The sequence below is a fragment of the Anolis carolinensis genome, chromosome 2 (genome assembly GCF_035594765.1).
Source record: "Anolis carolinensis isolate JA03-04 chromosome 2, rAnoCar3.1.pri, whole genome shotgun sequence".
In the NCBI taxonomy this organism is placed as follows: domain Eukaryota; kingdom Metazoa; phylum Chordata; class Lepidosauria; order Squamata; family Dactyloidae; genus Anolis; species Anolis carolinensis.
The window spans coordinates 92,062,327-92,080,068 of NC_085842.1; the positions used below are offsets into that span (position 1 = coordinate 92,062,327).

The following is a 17,742-nucleotide window of genomic DNA, read 5'->3' on the forward strand; positions in this document are numbered from 1 at the left end:
CAAAACAAAACTTGTAACAGAGGCCCACTTTGAAGAGTTTATAGAAAACAATCTTTATTCTCCCTCTCAAAGTATAAATAACTAGTACTGAAATGTCATATAATCAAAACAGGGTGAGAAATCCCACTCCCCCTATCACAAAGTTACACTGGAGATGTTCATTTGTAAGATACATTCATTGGCAAGTTTTAACATTCCTCATATGTGGACAATGAGGAATGGACATATATCACCAAGTTACAACTCTTGTTCTTTCAAGTGAGTTAAGTTTTTATTTATCCTCTCATCCACTAAAGATTCCTCTTCTCCTCTCTTGTCCAGCCAGATAGATTTTGTTAGCCAAAGAAGATGGCATGCTTGCTAAAGCTGAATTGTCTGACTGGTACTAACAGTGGTGTAGATATTTTAAAACCCCACTCAATTACTACGACTACATCATCAACATAACATTAGAGCTTCTCTTCCATAATAACACAATACATTTTCCCATGATGTGAAAGTCTGCTCTCAAGTCTGTTTTCCCAAAGTACAATAGAATATAGTTTGAGCATGTGAGCTATTTTTCTAATTGTTAAGGTTACTATTCCTTCTATACAAAAGCAGTGGTTCCCAAACTGTGTCCCTCCAGGGATGTTGGACTTCACCTCCATAAAATGCCAACCAGCTTGGCCAACAGTCATGATTTCTGAGAGCTGAAGTCCAAGCTACCAGAATGACCAAAGTTTGGAAACCAGTGATTTAAAGTGATGAGGAAGGGAAAAGTGTACTGAAAGAGAGAGTTGAACTTGTTTTCTAAAAGCTTATGAACTAGACAACTTATATTAAAAATAGACAAGAACTAAAACCTCTTGTGGTACATAAGCCTCTTGATTTGCAAATGACTGGCCCAATACACTTTTATTTTCTTAAAAAAATATATAATTCCCCACATTCAAAGACTTAATGCTTATTGCAGAGATTTTCCAGTTTCTTGGGCATCCAGACTAAGACAAAAAAGACTTTCATTGACCAAGAAAAGGAGTTAATTATTCAGGAAGCTTGTGGTGCTCATGGAATGCAAACCTAATCTCATTCAGTCTATCATCACACCATAAACTTCACTGACTTTGCAAGTCTGGATCCCATTTCACACTGCTGCGATCATAACAGGGATTTGGCCATGCAGAAAAGTATTTTCGTCTATGTACATATTTGTATTGAACATGCAGTTTATTAACCTTAGGAAGTTAACACTCCTATCTTTATTGTATGCCATCCACAGCCTAATGAAGGCATCTAGAAACAGTCACAATCCCAATTTTCATTTCTTATTAATAAGTCAATTTGGTTTTTGGATATTAAAACTTAGCTTTTCCATTAAAATGTGGTATAAAATTGACCTGATTATTCCTAAATTGTTGACTCAATTGTTGAATGGTGTAACAAGACATGGAAAAATCTTATTGACTGAAGGGGCCAACTCAGGTTGAGACTGACATTAGGATTCATTGTCTCCAACCAGAAACTACAGAATATCAATACATATTTGAAACACTATAAGTAAATACAGAGGAGTGTTTACAATTGATGCTCTTCATCTTATTCGAGTACTCCAGTAGCATGAGAGCCCCAACATCTCTCCTTCCCACACAAACATTAAAAAGGTCAAGACCACATAAGGGGCAGTCAAATGTAGTGGTAATCTCCTGTTTCCCAAGGGTTAATGCTCTCTACCATTAACATAATTGTAGCATGGTCTTCTTTTCCATAGTTTGGGGGTTATGTTATGCTAATAGCTCCCATTCCACCAGGGTAACATCTACCAGTATATTGGACTCAAGTATGCAACTGATTATATTGAGGAAGAGGTGGCTTCACCATATTATGGTGAATATAATTTTACCACATCTATTTCCTCAGAAAAATAGAGATGTGGGAACATGGCAACATTCTTACTACCACACAAGTGAGCACTGCAGACAGCTGCTTATTCACATGGTTGTAGATGCCATGATTATAAGATCTTACAACAAGATGCTAAATGGTCATTGAATGCACTTCAGAGTTTCACACAGACACAAAATATTAAACACCTACATTTTTGAACATAGATGCCAGACCACAATTTAGTCTAATCTGGTTAACCACAATGAACATCTGGATATTAACGGGCAAGCTGAAACACAACTCAGAAGTATTAACAGCATCAATAATGGGTTAAACTTGACAGTTTCAAAAAAATTGTTCACCATCAGGAAAGAACCCCAAAGACAGAAAAACTGAATCTATAAATGCAGAAGCAGTATATACTACTGTTTTCTTGGCATTACCAAGACACTTAGCAATACAAGTTAGTTAATGCAATGATGCAATATCATTCCACCCTCATCTAGAAATCTCACACTAGAAAACAGTGTCATATTCTAGCAGCACAGCATTATCCTAGATGTAATTGCTTCTTAGAAATAAATACATGCACTAGAATCTTGTATGACTATTGTGTACTAGGGAGCACAGTAATGTTGCTACACAGTGAACTCTAGCAAGACACCCTCCTTTGCAGAAATCCCACTTTCTGGCAAGCAGCTGCTGGGATAGACTGGGCCCATCCTCTATGAATTCAGCAGCCTAGCATTTTTACCTCTTCCCATGACCAATCTTCAGCATGATAAGCAGAAAAGGGGCCCCTTTCACAAATTCCCCTCACACCAGGAACACCATGCAGTCACTTCCTGATTGACAGGGGAATGGACCCCTGTCGATTGCAGCAGTTGCTTACCGGTTAGTGAGATTACGGGAACTTCCACAGTCCCTGCATAGTCCTTAAATTATGGGCTGTGCAGAGATGGTGTGCCAGTCTCTTCTGTATAACAAGTTCAACAAAATATTGTGCATTCAGGCCTAAAAAAGGCACAATAGTTTTCTCCCAAGTTTCGCAGTTCACATTTTAAAGCATTTCTTGGCCTGACAGAGCCTAGACCAATATAATCTTTCTTTGCAATGTTAGGAGAAAATCATCCTCTGTAGGAGTAAGAAGCAACTGTAGTCACCACTATATGAAGAATCAAATTTCTTCAGATAATCAGTGAAAACTTGCTTGTTTGAAAGGTACTGTCATAGTAGCCATAGTAATTCCAGATGAGAGTGGAAATTATGTGGTACAATTTCAGAGGATAAAAAGAAGGAATCACTAAGCAGGAAAGTGGGAAGGGGAATGACACATTGTGTAAAGGAGAATGGCTCAAACTCGTAGTTCTTTTCAGAAGATACACATGACAAGGTTTCACTTAATGCAAATTCTTCTGTGCAACACACACAACTCTTTGGTACCAGTCTCTGCAGCTGCAGCATTGCTGATTTTTGGTTTCAACGGTAGATCATGAATACTTTGGGTTTCCCGTCATCCTTGATACTGTTACTATCCATTTCGATTAGGATGTCCTTGTCATCCCTAATTATTGGAGTCTCATCAGTATTTTGAAGAGTTGGTGGTAGATTTCTCAAGCTGAAGTCCATATCTTTGAAAGCATGGAGTAAAAACACTCCTAAAATAATGGTGAGGAATCCACATATGGTTCCAATAATGTCCACCGCAGACATGGTGACCCATTCCTTAAAGAGGATGACTGATGTGGTGATGACTATGGTAGTAAACAGCACATAGTAGATGGGGAAAACCATTGAGGTGTTGAAAATGTCAAGCGCCTTATTGAGGTAGTTGATCTGTGTGGTGATAGAGGCCACTAATGTAAAGGCAAGAATCCAGGTCAGGGGATGGTGAAGAACAGGCTGGTGAGCAAAAAAGCCCTTGATGGCAATGCCCAGTCCTTTGACTGAAGACACAGAGAAAGCCCCAATCACAGAGCAGATGGTGAGGTACACAAGAATATTGGTCTGCCCATAGCGTGGAGCTAGGAAGAAAATAAAAACCAGGCAGATCGCCAAGAGAAGACCAGCATAAACAAGGAAACCTGGAAAATATAAAAACAAGAGGAAGGAATTTAAATCACACTGGATTCTTAGGGATTGATTACTTGCTTGGCACTAGAGACTTATCTTTTGTAGAAGTAATTTTTTTACAAACACTGGAGTGCTCCAAGACACACTGAAGCCTGAGCCAAAGCAAAATATGATATTCCTTCTATTCCCTATACAAAGGTTGACTAGAGTGGCAGCAGGGTTGGGGGGAATGAGACAGTTACATCTCCCAAATAAGAAGCCTGCCTTTTCAAATGATTTTTTCTCCAAATTCAAGTCATTGTAGTAACTTAAACCTTCAGCTGAATATTCAGAATTATAGGAGGAAAACCTGAACCATCAGTCAAAAGTACAATGATACAACTCAGTCATCATACCTATGTCCGATGATGCCAAATCCCCAAACCTGCTGTTTCAGCTTGACATCACTGCAACCAAAGAGGTCCTGGTGTACTGCAGATTGGGGTGTTGGGAAAATATATCTGCAGTGCTCTCCAGGTCTCAGGACACATCAAAAGGGCAGTTGGGTAGATCTTTTGGGGTCCTACTGCAACAGTTTGTCTCAATGCATTCTGTGACTGAGTGTGTTGCAGACATAATTTAGTATGTCTGGCAGCTCCTCAAGAAATCTTTCACTTGAGACACTTATCCTCATCTGTTAGCATACGCAACTTGAAGTACCCATCCCACTCTGCCAAGTGATAGGACCAAGCTACACAGCTATAATCAAACCATTATCCCATTTGTATTCCGGACAGATAATAGTTTCTACTAAATGACATCACTTTTGAACCAAAGCTGCTTTGCCATATGATTACCTGGCTCCTTCAGTTTAGAAGCTATTTCATCTAGAGTGGAGACTTCCTCTTCCTCTGGAGCATGGATCACCAGCACTGTACTACCCACAATGCTCAGCATGCAGCCTAATTTGCCCAGCAGATTGAGACGCTCTCCAAGTAGATAGGATGATAAAATGGCACTGTGTATGAAAGGAAAATAAAGCAAGAAAATGTCTTTGAGATAATGTACTTAGGAAAAATTAAGTTGGGTCAGAATGTCAAGGCTTGTCTGATTAAGTTTAGATTTGCCAAAAAAAAAATCAAAGGCAAAAGTAGTATTTGCATATTCTGTATCTGATTCTGGCTCTTCTTGGAGAAATGCAGCCACATAAAGTGGGATAAAAATGAATTCGTCTGAGGCATCCAGATGATGTTTCAGGCTAATCCATTTCAACCTGGAATTATCCAGGTTTATTTCAGGTTTAAAAGGTATCTGAAATTATTGAAAAATCTGGCCCTTTGCAGACATGGAGGTAGTGGGGACTGTCTCCTGGGATCTCCATTCAGGATCCAAGCAGGCAGACCTTACAGGCACCTCTCCTCCCCAGGTAGCCTGAGATCCCTTCTGCACAGCCATATAACCCTGAATACCAAGGCAGAGAATCCAAAATATTAGCTTTGAACTAGATTATCTGAGTCCACACTGCCATATAATCCAGTTCTATGTGGATTTTATACAGTGGTGTGGAAGGGGACTGAGGAGAAGGATAACAGTGCCAGCTTCCCCTCCCTGCCACCCAGGAATACCCCAAAGTTCATTATTTCCATTTTCATTATTTTCATTTTCCAGCCCCAGGAAGATAAGGCAAACCGTGTGGCTCCTATGATCTCCTTTCTTTTGTTATTAAGGACTAAATGGCAGGCAGGGAGAGAACCATCTATGTGTCCACCCCTGCCAGTTTTTTTTTTGCATTTGGACCAATGTAGAAGGGCCCTATAATAATGATCTATTCCAATGAAAAGAGAGCTGTCATTATTTAGCAGCAAAAAATGTTAAACAATGAAAGTTTCCACTTTTTAAATGAATGTTGAGTGGACCCTATGTCCAACATAACTGCTAGGATCAGCTTTGTGAAAATCTACAAGAAACCTAGTTGCCTCTATACTAGGACAATGTTATCAAAGTATTTTTTCTGCTTTCATGGCAAATCAGCTGGAGATGTATATATATATTAGAATAACTAAAGGAGGTCAGAGTAGAAATGAAACACAATCACCTTATGAGCACGCTCAAGGCTCCAAGTGGAGTAACAATTGTTGCAGGTGCAAAGGCATAGGCAGCAAAGTTAGCAGCTTCTCCTCCGCCCACTGAGTAAATACAGGATAAACAAATAACAGGGGAATTATAAGAAGCAGTATTCATGTGCAAATCTTCTTGCTAGTCTTGTTTGCATTTAAGGCTGCATTCAAGTAGTATACCAAACCTTAAACAGCTCAGGGTATATATGGACTGCATGCCCCATGATTGATCTAAGATTTAGGATCAGCAGGGGCAACTGTAATTGAGGATCGCAGAACAGCGTGACTTGGAAGCTAATTCTCCATGGCAGGGACTTCTTCCTGGTAGTACCTTGATTATGGAACTCTTTTCTGCTAGAGATCCAGTACTTCTCTTCCCCTTCCCATACTTTTAGCTAACCTACACTCTGTTGAGAAGCAGCTGGAAACAAATCAAATGAACAACAATAATCAATTGACAAAGTATTGCTCACCTCTCTGACAGCAAAAACATATTGAGCTCAATTATATAACTAACCATTAGCTGCTCCTTTAATTATATCCAAAATGCACTGTTTGAGGCAATTCCACAGTGCTGAACTGCAGAGCTGGAGCTGTAGGCACCACAAGGGCCCCAACTAGATGGGAATAATGTCTCTACATAATAACTGTAGTTTACAGAGCAACAGTCAGCACACTGGGAAGCAGTGAAAGTGTATCATTACTTATCAAGTATAAATCAGACAACTGTGGAATAGTCAAACTTACTTGTGAGCAAACCAGCCCACCACAACCAATCCCGTAGGTAGCCATGACCTCCATCCCCTGGGAAAGGAAAAGACAACATGTGCTTAGAGACGAACAGATGTGAAGAGACACATATTGCTCATGATAATACAGAAACAAATATCTAGATAGCAGTATGAGCAGTTAGAAATAATATACACACACTCTCTAAATGCATTGACTAACCAAATCAATGGATTCAAGTAGAAATGCTTGGGACTAGAAATGTTTTAGCTGTAGTTTTATTTTGAAAGACTTGGAAATCTTGGAGATGGGACCCAAGACTAAACACAAAATTATAAACAAATCAAAGGTATTTTCAGCTGGCAAAGAGCTAAGGGAAAATAACAACTAAAACAGAGAGTGGCCTGAATCTCAATTGTTAGTCTGAACTAGAGCACGCCACTTAATCAATAACTAAATAACGAATCAACACAGGCAAAACCCGTAAATTCAACAGGTGTACTTTTGTTTGGATTAACTGTATGATTCAGGCCAAAATATCCCTGTTTAGAAATGGGTATTTCACAACACTACAACAGTATGATTCAGGCCAAAATATCCCTGTTTAGAAATGGGTATTTCACAACACTACATCATAAGAAAAATTTAAAATTTATGGTGTGGAAACACTGAGATTATCAACAGATGCATGTAGTAAGTCCATTCAAAGCTTTGGTTAGGAACAGGAAAAAATGAAGCTTGGAAATACATAGTGGCAGAACAGGAAATGCTAGCTATTTATGAGTGTTAGACTAACAGGAATGTATGCGGGAGGCACCAAGACACAATGGCAACAAATCAAGTCTGAATGCCTAGCTGGAGAGATCAGATGGATATCATACTGAGAAGTAGACAGTTCCTTAGCTGTGTAACAGTAACCACACCTATGTATGTTCTAATTGAGAATTTTCCTTCATTTCAGCTTGGATAGTAAGGATTTCTCTAAAGCAATCTTCCCCAATTTAGTACTCTCCAGATGGGTTTGACTAACCCATCATCAAGATTGAGCAGCCTTTCCCAAAGGTTAGATTGATCAGTTTTTTCAGACCTGGGTTCTGGCTGACTCAAAGAAAGCATGGGGAGACCTATTGGTTAGGGAACGGAAGAGAATAATGTACCTCTCCAGATGTGGTTGGACTGCAATCCCTATTAGTTTTATCCAGCATAGCAAATGGTGAAGAGTGCTGGAAACTGCAGTCCAGCAACACTTCAAGGGCTCCATGAGTCCAATTCCTTTTTAAGGTTAAACCTGACATTACTTTTACTGGGAACGGCCTTATCGGAATTAATGAATTTGTTAAATCACAACTAAATGAAATAAAGTGTGTGTGTGTGTGTATGTATGTGTGTGTGTGTGTGTGTGTGTGTATGGATATATATATATATATATATATATATATATATATATATATATATATATATATTTGTGCATTATCAGACACTAGGTCCTCCATATTGGCTGTGGTTTGGTTCAAGGACCCTATCATGGGTGCCAAAAACTGTGGCTGCTCAAGTTCAATTATATACAACGATGTAGCAAATATCATCTCTTACATAAAATGGCAAAATCGAGGTTGAAGCTGTGGATGCAGAAACTGTAGATACAGAGAGTTGTCTGTACTGGTGCTAGGACAATAACCTCCATTGCATCATTCCTCAAAAGAAGTTAATTATAAGAACTTGAGGAAGAACATATAGGAAATTTCTATTCCTAATCATAGGATCAGCCATATGAGGAAGCTGCCATTGATCCTGAAGACCTTAAAAATCTGCCATAAGTCTGCTAGGAAACAACTGAAGGCCCCTTTCACCTGCCAAGCCAATGAAATCATACCAGCTCTGGTGCCTCCTGTCTCCACTAGCCGGCACAGTCCTTTCTTCTTCAAGATGATGCTGCTGCCAATGAGGAAGCTGGAGAGGATGGCCAAGGCCAGGCCAATGTAGAAGCCATATTTGTCCTCTATCTGCACAGTCAGGTCAGTGTGTAAACTGAGATTCCTGGAGGAGGACGTGGAGCTGCTATTCTCAATGACCTGACAAATAACCTGACGAGACGAGCAAGTCAAGGTGAACACAGAACCTGGGAAAACAAGATTAGGGGTGGGGTGGAAAAAAGCAACAAAGGTTTTAATGGACAGTAGTTTCCTTGGCTCTGCTTACAGATCACGTCTCACAATTGCATTATCTGTTTTCTTTACTTATTCAATGTATGTCTGCATCCTCTAAAAATGTGACACTCAGTTTCAAAACAGACTGTTGTCTTGAAACTGATAAAAGGTAGGAATGTGAACAATTACAAAATGGTGAATATGCAATGGTTGTTCCAAAATCTCCTCATTTCTGCTTCTTTTAGTAAAATGAATTAAAATTAGGAAGGAATGACTGGTTCATAGGACTTTGAAGAATCCACATTTTCATTGATAATCTTTAAGCCATTGATCTAATACACAATTAAATCTGACTTTTTTGTGGCAGAAAATATAAGCCTTCAATATAAGAGATATTTTTCTCACTCTTACTATTCTGCTGGGGAAAGCTCCACTTGTTGACTAAATACAGCTAGTCCCTGAGTTACAAACATCCGACTTAGGAATGACTCATAGTTAAGAATGAGGATGAGAGACCAGCAAGTGGGAGAAATCTACCTCTTGGAAGGGAAATTCACTTCACTCAAAGAGTTATCATGGGGAAAAGGTGTTTGCCCTGAAGCTTTATCACCAATCTTTTTTTCCATAACAAGGCAATTTTTACAAAATCCAATTACACAAGGACAGAAAGTGTGGTGAAATCTTTTTAACAGGGGCACAGACAGCAAAACAAACACCACAGGGGTGTTAGCTCTTCCCCAAGCTATTCAAAGCTAAAACATATATATTTTTGGCTGAAGTTACACTTTAAAAATGTACGTGTTCCGACTTACATGCAAATGCAACTTAAGAGCAAACCTATAGAACCTATCTTCTTTGTAACTTGGGGATAACCTGTAATCGGGAAATGAATAAAGGCACAGTACTTTACCAGCAAAAAGCTGACATTCTTATGTATCTCAGTGATCTATATGCTTCTCAAATGAATCAGCTGTCTTAGGGTGCATCTATACTGTAGAATGAATGCAGTTTGACACCACTTTAACTGCCACGGATCAATGCTATTAGTAGTTTGGTGAGGTTCCAGCACTCTTTGGCAGACCTTGTAAAACTGCAACTCCCATGATTCCATACCATTGAGCCATAATAGTTAAAGCAGTGTCAAAATGCATTAATTCTACAGTGTAGGTACATCCCTATTGATTTGAAGATAGTGATTTTACTATGGGTATGCCTCAGTTGACAAAGTATCTGACACTAAAAAAAAACACTTTTTTTTACAGAGTCTTTTCCTGCCCGCCCAGTTCTTCTCTTTTCTTCGTTATCTTATGTCTAGTGGAAGATTTATAGCAGTAGTGGAACCATGAGGAAAGTGAAAAAGAGCTGGAGAAACACAAGCATTTGATGTTGGATTGCAGCACCTGTTCTGCAGTAAACAGTGCAGGAAACCCTGAGCCAGGAAAGAATGAGTTTCTGTTTTAGACAATCCTAGTGCATCGGTGTATGCCTGCTCACAATAGGCAAGGTGAACAGCAGCTGCATCCAGAATTCCATAGTATGTATGAGCAACAATACAATGAAAAAAAGAAGAGTAAGTAAGCATGCATCACTAGTTGTCCCCAGCATGTTAAAACGTATAGATGTGTAAGTTCTACCATCAAAATAGAAATCATAAGAAAAGTGGAAGCAGGAAAAATATCTAGATCCATTTGGTAGAGGTTTAAGGTTTAGTGTGGTCTCTAGAAGGTTCACAGTGTTTTTGTTTCTTTAAACAAGGTTTACTTGACTTAATTGTTTTGGTTCACATGAGTATAGTGTTAATTTTGGAGAAAACGGTTGGCCAAAACATGTTCAATTGCTTTACTAGTCTTGTTTTGTTTTATTTTGTTTTGCAGACACTGGTCTCTCTTTTTTCCATGTTATTTCTGACTCTGGTACCATTTTTTTTGTTAAAGAAGTAAATCCAATAAACATATTTAAACTGTATCAAAGGAAAATATCACCAGAAACCACATGTAGAAAAAAGGCTGAAAAGCATATTAAAAGCATTATCAAATAATTCGTTCCATGTTTCATCTTTAAGAGAGCAATCTCTTTTCTTAACAAATGTTGACATCAGTGCCTTTAATGCCTGCACAATAATGGCAAATTCAACAAGTACAGTAGAGTCTCATTTATCTAACATTCTGGATTTTCCAACACATTTTTGTAGTCAATGTTTTCAATACATCATGATATTTTGGTGCTAAATTCATAAATACAGTAATTACTACATAGCATTACTGTATATTGAACTACTTTTTCTGTCAAATTTGTTGTATAACATGATGTTTTGGTGCTTAATTTATAAAATCATAACCTAATTTAATGTTTAATAGGCTTTTCCTTAATCTCTCCTTATTATCCAACATATTCGCTTATCCAACATACTGCCGGCCTGTTTATGTTGGATAAGTGAGACTCTACTGTACTGCTTTTTCTGGTCACTGAATGGGAATTTGCATCTGGAAGGCAAAAAAAAAAAAAAGAAAAGAAAAAAAAGAAAAAAAAGACCTTTCAGAAAGTGAAGCGGCATTGAATCATCTTAAAGAGGCAAACATCTTAGAGTTGCAATATTTTTCAAGACAAAAATGCTGTTGCTCGCTCAACTGGAAACTCAACCAAATAAATCTTTCTCAGCAAAGGGCACAAGGGTGTCTCTCTGTCATGGACCTGTAAAGCAGCAAAGAGACTCTAAATGTGTATTTCATGCTGGGAAAAGTGGATCAGTTTGAATATCCAGCTAAGCAACAGCATATCTGTCATGAAGAAAGAGTTGCAACTCTACTTGTATGGGTCTCCAAGATTACAAAAAACACTACTTTGTTTTCTGATAACCCAATGAGAACTTGCTATGAGCTAAGCATCAATGTTCAATGTTACAAGGAAATTACATATGGTACATGGGATAGTATTTTTGAATTCTCCTCTATAAGGGACAGCATGAAAATAATTAAAGGAATGAATAAATATAAGGGCAGAATGCTTTATTTCTTGCAAACGTCTCAATCCTAGTCTCAACTACAACAGACCCATTAAATCAACAGGATTTACTTATGTATTAATCCACCATAACTACTAATTCAAAATAATTTAGAATAATTTTAGTTGGTGCTATCAATGGGATTCAGACCTGTTGTATGGTGTGTTATGTCATATAAAAACTCTCTCACGCATGAGTTGCTTTAGTAATATTTCCCAGTCTTACATGGTAAAACTCAACCATGCAATGCATGCAACTGGAAAAACCAGATCTATCTGTATTCAGGGATACGCAAAGAATCAATCCAACTTCCCCAGTTTTTAGCAGAACCTCAAAGAGAAGAGTAAAGACTTTGCACAACTACAACCCTCATGATTCCAGAGCAATTAAAGTGGTGTCTGACTGCATTATTTCAACAATGTAGGGTCTGGTTGGTTTACTTTATGGAAATGCAAAACATGCCACATGAACAACAGTCGAAATCAGTTAACTAGCCTATACACCAAATGCCAATGCAAAATAGTGGAAATGAGTCCACAGGCCTGATTGTGAACCAGAAAGCAATAAAAGGAAAGTCATTATGGAAACAGATCAGAATAAACTAACTCCTATTCTCTCTGATCAAACATCTTTGCAAAATGATTTATATACATTTCTAATAATAATAATAATAATAATAATAATAATAATAATAATAATAATAACAAAATTTATTTCTAGACTGCCCCCTCTTTCCAAAGGGACTCATGGCAGTTTACAGACACAAAACAAAAAGGCAAACTAGTACAAACACATTAAAATAATACAAGATAATGCACAGTAACAACAGTAAACTTTCAACAAAAAAATTAAACATTGAGATGAAAATAATCAAAAACAATCCAATAAGACATAGTAAACTAAAACATGAGTAAAACATTACAACATACACCCTAAAAGCAATTAAGATACAATCACATTAAATGGCTTTAAAATGGCTAAAAGTGTACAAATCATGTTATATCAGATATAAGGCATTGTTAATGTCTACAATTAAAAGTGTGTCAACTAGTGCAGGGAACAGGGGGGATGACGACACTGATGAGCTTCTACGTTTCTCACACCCAAGATAATGATCCATTTATATCTCATTACAAGAGAGATAGCAATTACTTCAAAGTCTTCAAGGTGTATTTGATTGCTAGAGTTATCTTGATTTAACGAGTGGTTTGAAATTAGGGTTGCTAATGACTGAGTACAAGCAATGGCAAAAATTAATAAGAATAGGTCAGAAGTAGATAAAGGTTTTTAAGATTAAATGGTCCCTGCAGTGCTAATCTGCAACACACATTGTCACAAACAAGCAGAGAGGAACACTGACCAGGAAAAAATTATCTGGGCTATTCTTGTTTAGCAACAGGTTGACTGAAAAAATGACCTGGCCAACACTTGTAATAGCCTAGAGATTCATATTTCCTTATGGTTTCCTTAACTATTTGAAGCATGGCTGGTGGCTCTAAGATTCACCATGGCTCAACCCCAAAAAGATGCAAGAGGCTTGTCAGGCACCTTTCTGGTTAGCTTTTAGGATGGAAGTGAACACGAATTGGGTCAGATCCAGAGAAGGACAATTATAGAGTCAGAATTTTCTGGTTCTTTCATACATCCTGTATCTCCTCTATCCATCCCTGGGTATCATGTGATCAGAAAGTGATCCCCAATCAATGGGGACGCAGGTGGGTCTGTCTTGTGCAAACAGAAGTGTTTATTTACTTGTGTGAGACATCCAAATCAGATCCAAGATTCTTATTTCAAGAAGTATTTGGATGTGGAGGGCCAGATGTTCTTCATTCTTTGCTCTTGTTTGCTTCTATATTTTGAGTCATATATTATATCATAGATCATGCAGCTGTAGAGCTGTATTGACATACATACAAACACAAACTCATATGACATGGGAACTTTGGAAGGTCAAATGCAAATTGTGCACATTGTTGGCTGCAGCTGTGTGAATGTAGGGTGACAGGGATATACCAGGTCTTCTGAAAAAGCAAGAAACATCAAATCTATCTACAGATTTTCCCCCCAACACAAATCTGTAGCTAAACAGCAAAAACAGGAATGCAAATGTGGCAGGCTGCTTAGACCCTGGCACTTTGCCTGATACAGGCCAGCCTTTGTGAACCAGAAAACAACAAGTGAATTCTTATCTCCATGACAGGGACAATGCCCTAATGTCATACAAAAGCCAGGCTTTTCCTCCCTCTGCTATTGACAATGCCTCTAGCATCCTCGAAAGCAAAGGTCTCCTAATAAGAAAGGAGGAGGATGGACACCAGTCATGCTGGTTTATTATCTCCAATTCTGCAATATTCCATGGAGAGAAAGCCACAAAATTCAAAGTTCTTTGAAGGGACTAGGGACATAATCACAGTAGAAAAAGACAGGGTGAGATGGGTGAATCCTGAGATAATAGAATGGACTGTATCATTCTAGGCTAGATGTAGATAAAGGTAAAGGTTTTCCCCTGATGTTAAGTCCGGTCGTGACCGAATCTGGGGGTTGGTGCTCATCTTTATTTCTAAGCCGAAGAGCTGGCGTTGTCCGTAGACACCTCCAAGGTCATGTGGCCGGCATGACTGCATGGAGCGCCGTTACCTTCCCGCCGGAGCGGTACCTATTGATCTACTCACATTTGCATGTTTTCGAACTGCTAGGTTGGCAGGAGCTGGGGCTAACAGTGGGCACTCATTCCGCTCCTGGGATTTGAACCTGGGACTTTTGGTCCGCAAGTTCAGCAGCTCAGCACTTTAACACACTGTGCCACCAGGGGCCCCAGGCTAGATGTACAACACTCCAGTTTAATACTCCGTGTAAGGCCTCTCAATTATAGGGTCACCATAAGTTGAAGCCAACGTGACACTAGTCAATAACATGTAAAAAAAAATAACCATGAATAGCCCTGGAATCAGAAAATCAGAAATCAGAGATTCATTTTCTTTCTGATGTGCAAATCAGTTAGTTTTTCCTTGCTAGTTTATTATACAAGATGCAAAAAAGGGGAAGAATTATGAAATGGGAGAATTCTTTCACGGCTTTCCTGAAAGTGGAAGAGGCAGACTCTTTTTCTTTGTTTCTTCCCATCCTGCCCAATTTTGGGATGTGGAGGGAAGCTACAACTGTCAGCATGCCCAAGTGACATGGCCAGTAGCTAATTCTGGGAGCCGTATCCCCCCCCCCCCCCAAACCAAGTAATTATCCAGACTTGGATCCAACCTTTACAGAGTACAGCAAAAGATGTGTTTACTTTATGATTGCCAATGGGCTGCTTTCCCTTCAAAATAAAAGCTGAAACATTAAGAGGACAGAGTCAGTGTCTGGTGTAGTGGTTTGAGTGTTAGACTATACCTCTGGAGAATAGGATTCAAACCCCCACTCATCCATGAAAACCCATGGATTTTGGGTGATTTGGGGCAAGTCACACATACTCGGACCCAGAAAACTGTGTGATTGTTTCATCTCAGGGTGCCATAAGTTGGAAAGGTCTTGAAGAAATACAACAACAACAACAACAACAAGAGAACTCTTTTCATATGCACATTTAATTTCATATTAAACTTATCCCAGTTAATGTTCCAGTATGGGAAAAAGTTGACAGACAAACCAAGCCATGGATGGGTGGATGTAAGCTTGATAAGCATGAGTCAGAGGAAACCTTGGAAGATCCCTCACCAGATTCCCTCAGGAAGGAAGCAGCAAAGCTTTAAAGCTGCAAAGCTATTCAATGCTAATCAAGGTGATCAATTGCAACATTCACACTTGTCTGAAACAGACAGGAGTTCTTTCCCCCACCCTGGACATTCCACAGATAGATAAACCCCACTTGCCTAGTTTCCAACAAACCTCGCAACCTCTGAGGATGCCTGCCATATATCTGGGTGAAACATCAGGAGAGAATGCTTCTGGAACATAGCCATACAGCCTGGAAAACTCACAGCAACCCATCTCTGTGATTATTTTGCCTCAGGGCACCATAAGTTGGAAAAGTCTTGAAGGCACACAACAACAATAACAACAACCACAACAACTACAACGTGAAAACTCTTTTCATATACATGTTTAATCTCATATTAAACTGGGTTGTTGTGTGTTTTCCGGGCAGTATTGCCATGTACCAGAAGCATTCTCTCCTAATCTTCTGGAACATGGCCATACAGCCCAGAAAACACACAACAACCCTGTGATTCTGGCCATGAAAGCCTTCGACAACTCATATTAAACTTATCCCAGTTAAAGTTCCAGTATGGGAAAAAGTCGGCAAACAATCCAAGCCTTGGGTGGGTGGGAGTAAGCTTGATAAGCATGAGTGAGAGGAAACCTTGGAAGATCCCTCGCCAGGCTTTTCTTGATTTCTTTGTCTGGACTCAAGATAAAACCCCAGCTGCACTATAATACCTTTTGCTTTGTCCTTCTGTGCATTATCAGCAAGGTTGCCTACAAGGACTACAGTTCACATTCCTCCCTAGTTCCTGGAGGCTTTGTGTTAAACATAACACAAAAGAGTGCTGGATACCAAAAAAATATCGTGGTAAAGCACTTTCCACTTTCCTACCATTACTTTTGGCAGGACTTCAGGATCAAACCCACTCCTTGCCCATTGCGACCTTGCTGGAGCCAAATACAAGGGAAAGGGGCCTCCTGGCCAAAGTGGGGCCCCTTCTACACAGCTGTATAAAATCCAGATTGTATTGGATTATAGTGTGGACTAAGTTCCAAGCAGATATGGGGGATTGCCTGCCTTGGTGTTCTGGGTTATATGGCTGTGTGGAAGGGCACAACTGTGGCAAAAGCAGGAGCTTTCCCTCTCCACTCCTTCCAAGCTCACAGAAGCCCATTGTGACGCCTAGAACTGCGAGCCCGTTGCCTGTGAGAAACAGTAGCCATCTAGGCTGAGTTACTCAGGCAACAACAGCAGTAATGGAGGTCAAGCATATTTGGGGGACCTTTGGGGTGGGGGAATGGGCCAAGTTGGGCCCTCGCTCCAGGTGTTTGGGACTTCAACTCCCGCCATTCCTAACAGCCTCAGGAACCTTCCTTTCCCCCCTCAGCCGCTTCCTTAAAAGGAAGGGGCCTGAGGTTGTTAGGAATGGCGGGAGTTGAAGTCCCAAACACCTGGAGCGAGGGCCCAACTTGGCCCGTTCCCCCCAAAGAGGCGACCTTGTCCTTCCCGCCAGTCTTTTATCCTCCGCTCACCGTTGGCACAGCTCCGGTTGACCCACAGCGGCTCCATTGGCTTCCTCTTCTCCGCCGGGGCTCAGTCAGAGCATCCCCAAGCAGCGGCCAAAGCAGCAGGTGGAAGGAAGAGGGGAAGAGTCCGCGCCCGGCTTGTGGGGGTCCTGTCGTGTTGTGCGCGACTCGCAGCCGGCTCCCTGGCTTTGCCGCCGCTGCTTCCTCCTCCTCCTCCTCCGCCTGGGCTGCTCTTGTCCGTCTGCCTCCGTCAGCGCGGGAGGGAAAGCAGCCTCGCCTCGCTTTCACCTGGGCTGGGCTGGAAAGGGGCCCCCGCCAGACACGCCTCCTCCTCTTCTTTTCTCAAGGTCTCTGTGTGGCTGTGCCTTCAAGCCACCTGGCGATGGATGCACTTCTTAAGCTGTTGTCGAAGGCTTTCACGGCCGGAACCACCGAGTTGTTGTTGTGTGTTTTCCGGGCCATGTTCCAGAAGCATTCTCTCCTGACGTTTCGCCCACATCTGTGGCAGGCATCCTCAGAGGTTGTGAGGTATATTGGAAAAACTAAGCAAGGAAGGTTTATATGTCTGTGGTGTTGGGAAATCATCCTGGACTACTCAAGTCCA

General features: G+C 40.2%; 1 protein-coding gene across 1 annotated transcript; it reads right to left on the bottom strand.

The window, feature by feature from the left end:
• Positions 1 to 28: 28 nt before the first annotated feature.
• nipal4 (NIPA like domain containing 4) lies at positions 29 to 17,512 on the bottom strand. The gene is made up of 6 exons (XM_008114796.3): positions 17,145 to 17,512; positions 8,638 to 8,883; positions 6,783 to 6,839; positions 6,014 to 6,104; positions 4,776 to 4,936; positions 29 to 3,950 (listed from the first exon to the last, which is right to left on the bottom strand). Exons 1-6 carry the CDS (start codon positions 17,179 to 17,181, stop codon positions 3,346 to 3,348), a joined length of 1,197 nt encoding a protein of 398 aa, XP_008113003.1. The 5' UTR covers positions 17,182 to 17,512; the 3' UTR covers positions 29 to 3,345.
• Positions 17,513 to 17,742: the final 230 nt, after the last annotated feature.

Coding starts and splice junctions, on each gene's coding strand:
- nipal4 (XM_008114796.3), bottom strand. CDS start 17,181: ATGGAGCCGCTGTGGGTCAACCGGAGCTGTGCCAACG. Junction 4,937..6,013: donor GCCTTGAGCGTGCTCATAAG/GTGATTGTGTTT, acceptor TTTCATACACAG/TGCCATTTTATCATCCTATC. Junction 3,951..4,775: donor TTCTAAACTGAAGGAGCCAG/GTAATCATATGG, acceptor TATATTTTCCAG/GTTTCCTTGTTTATGCTGGT.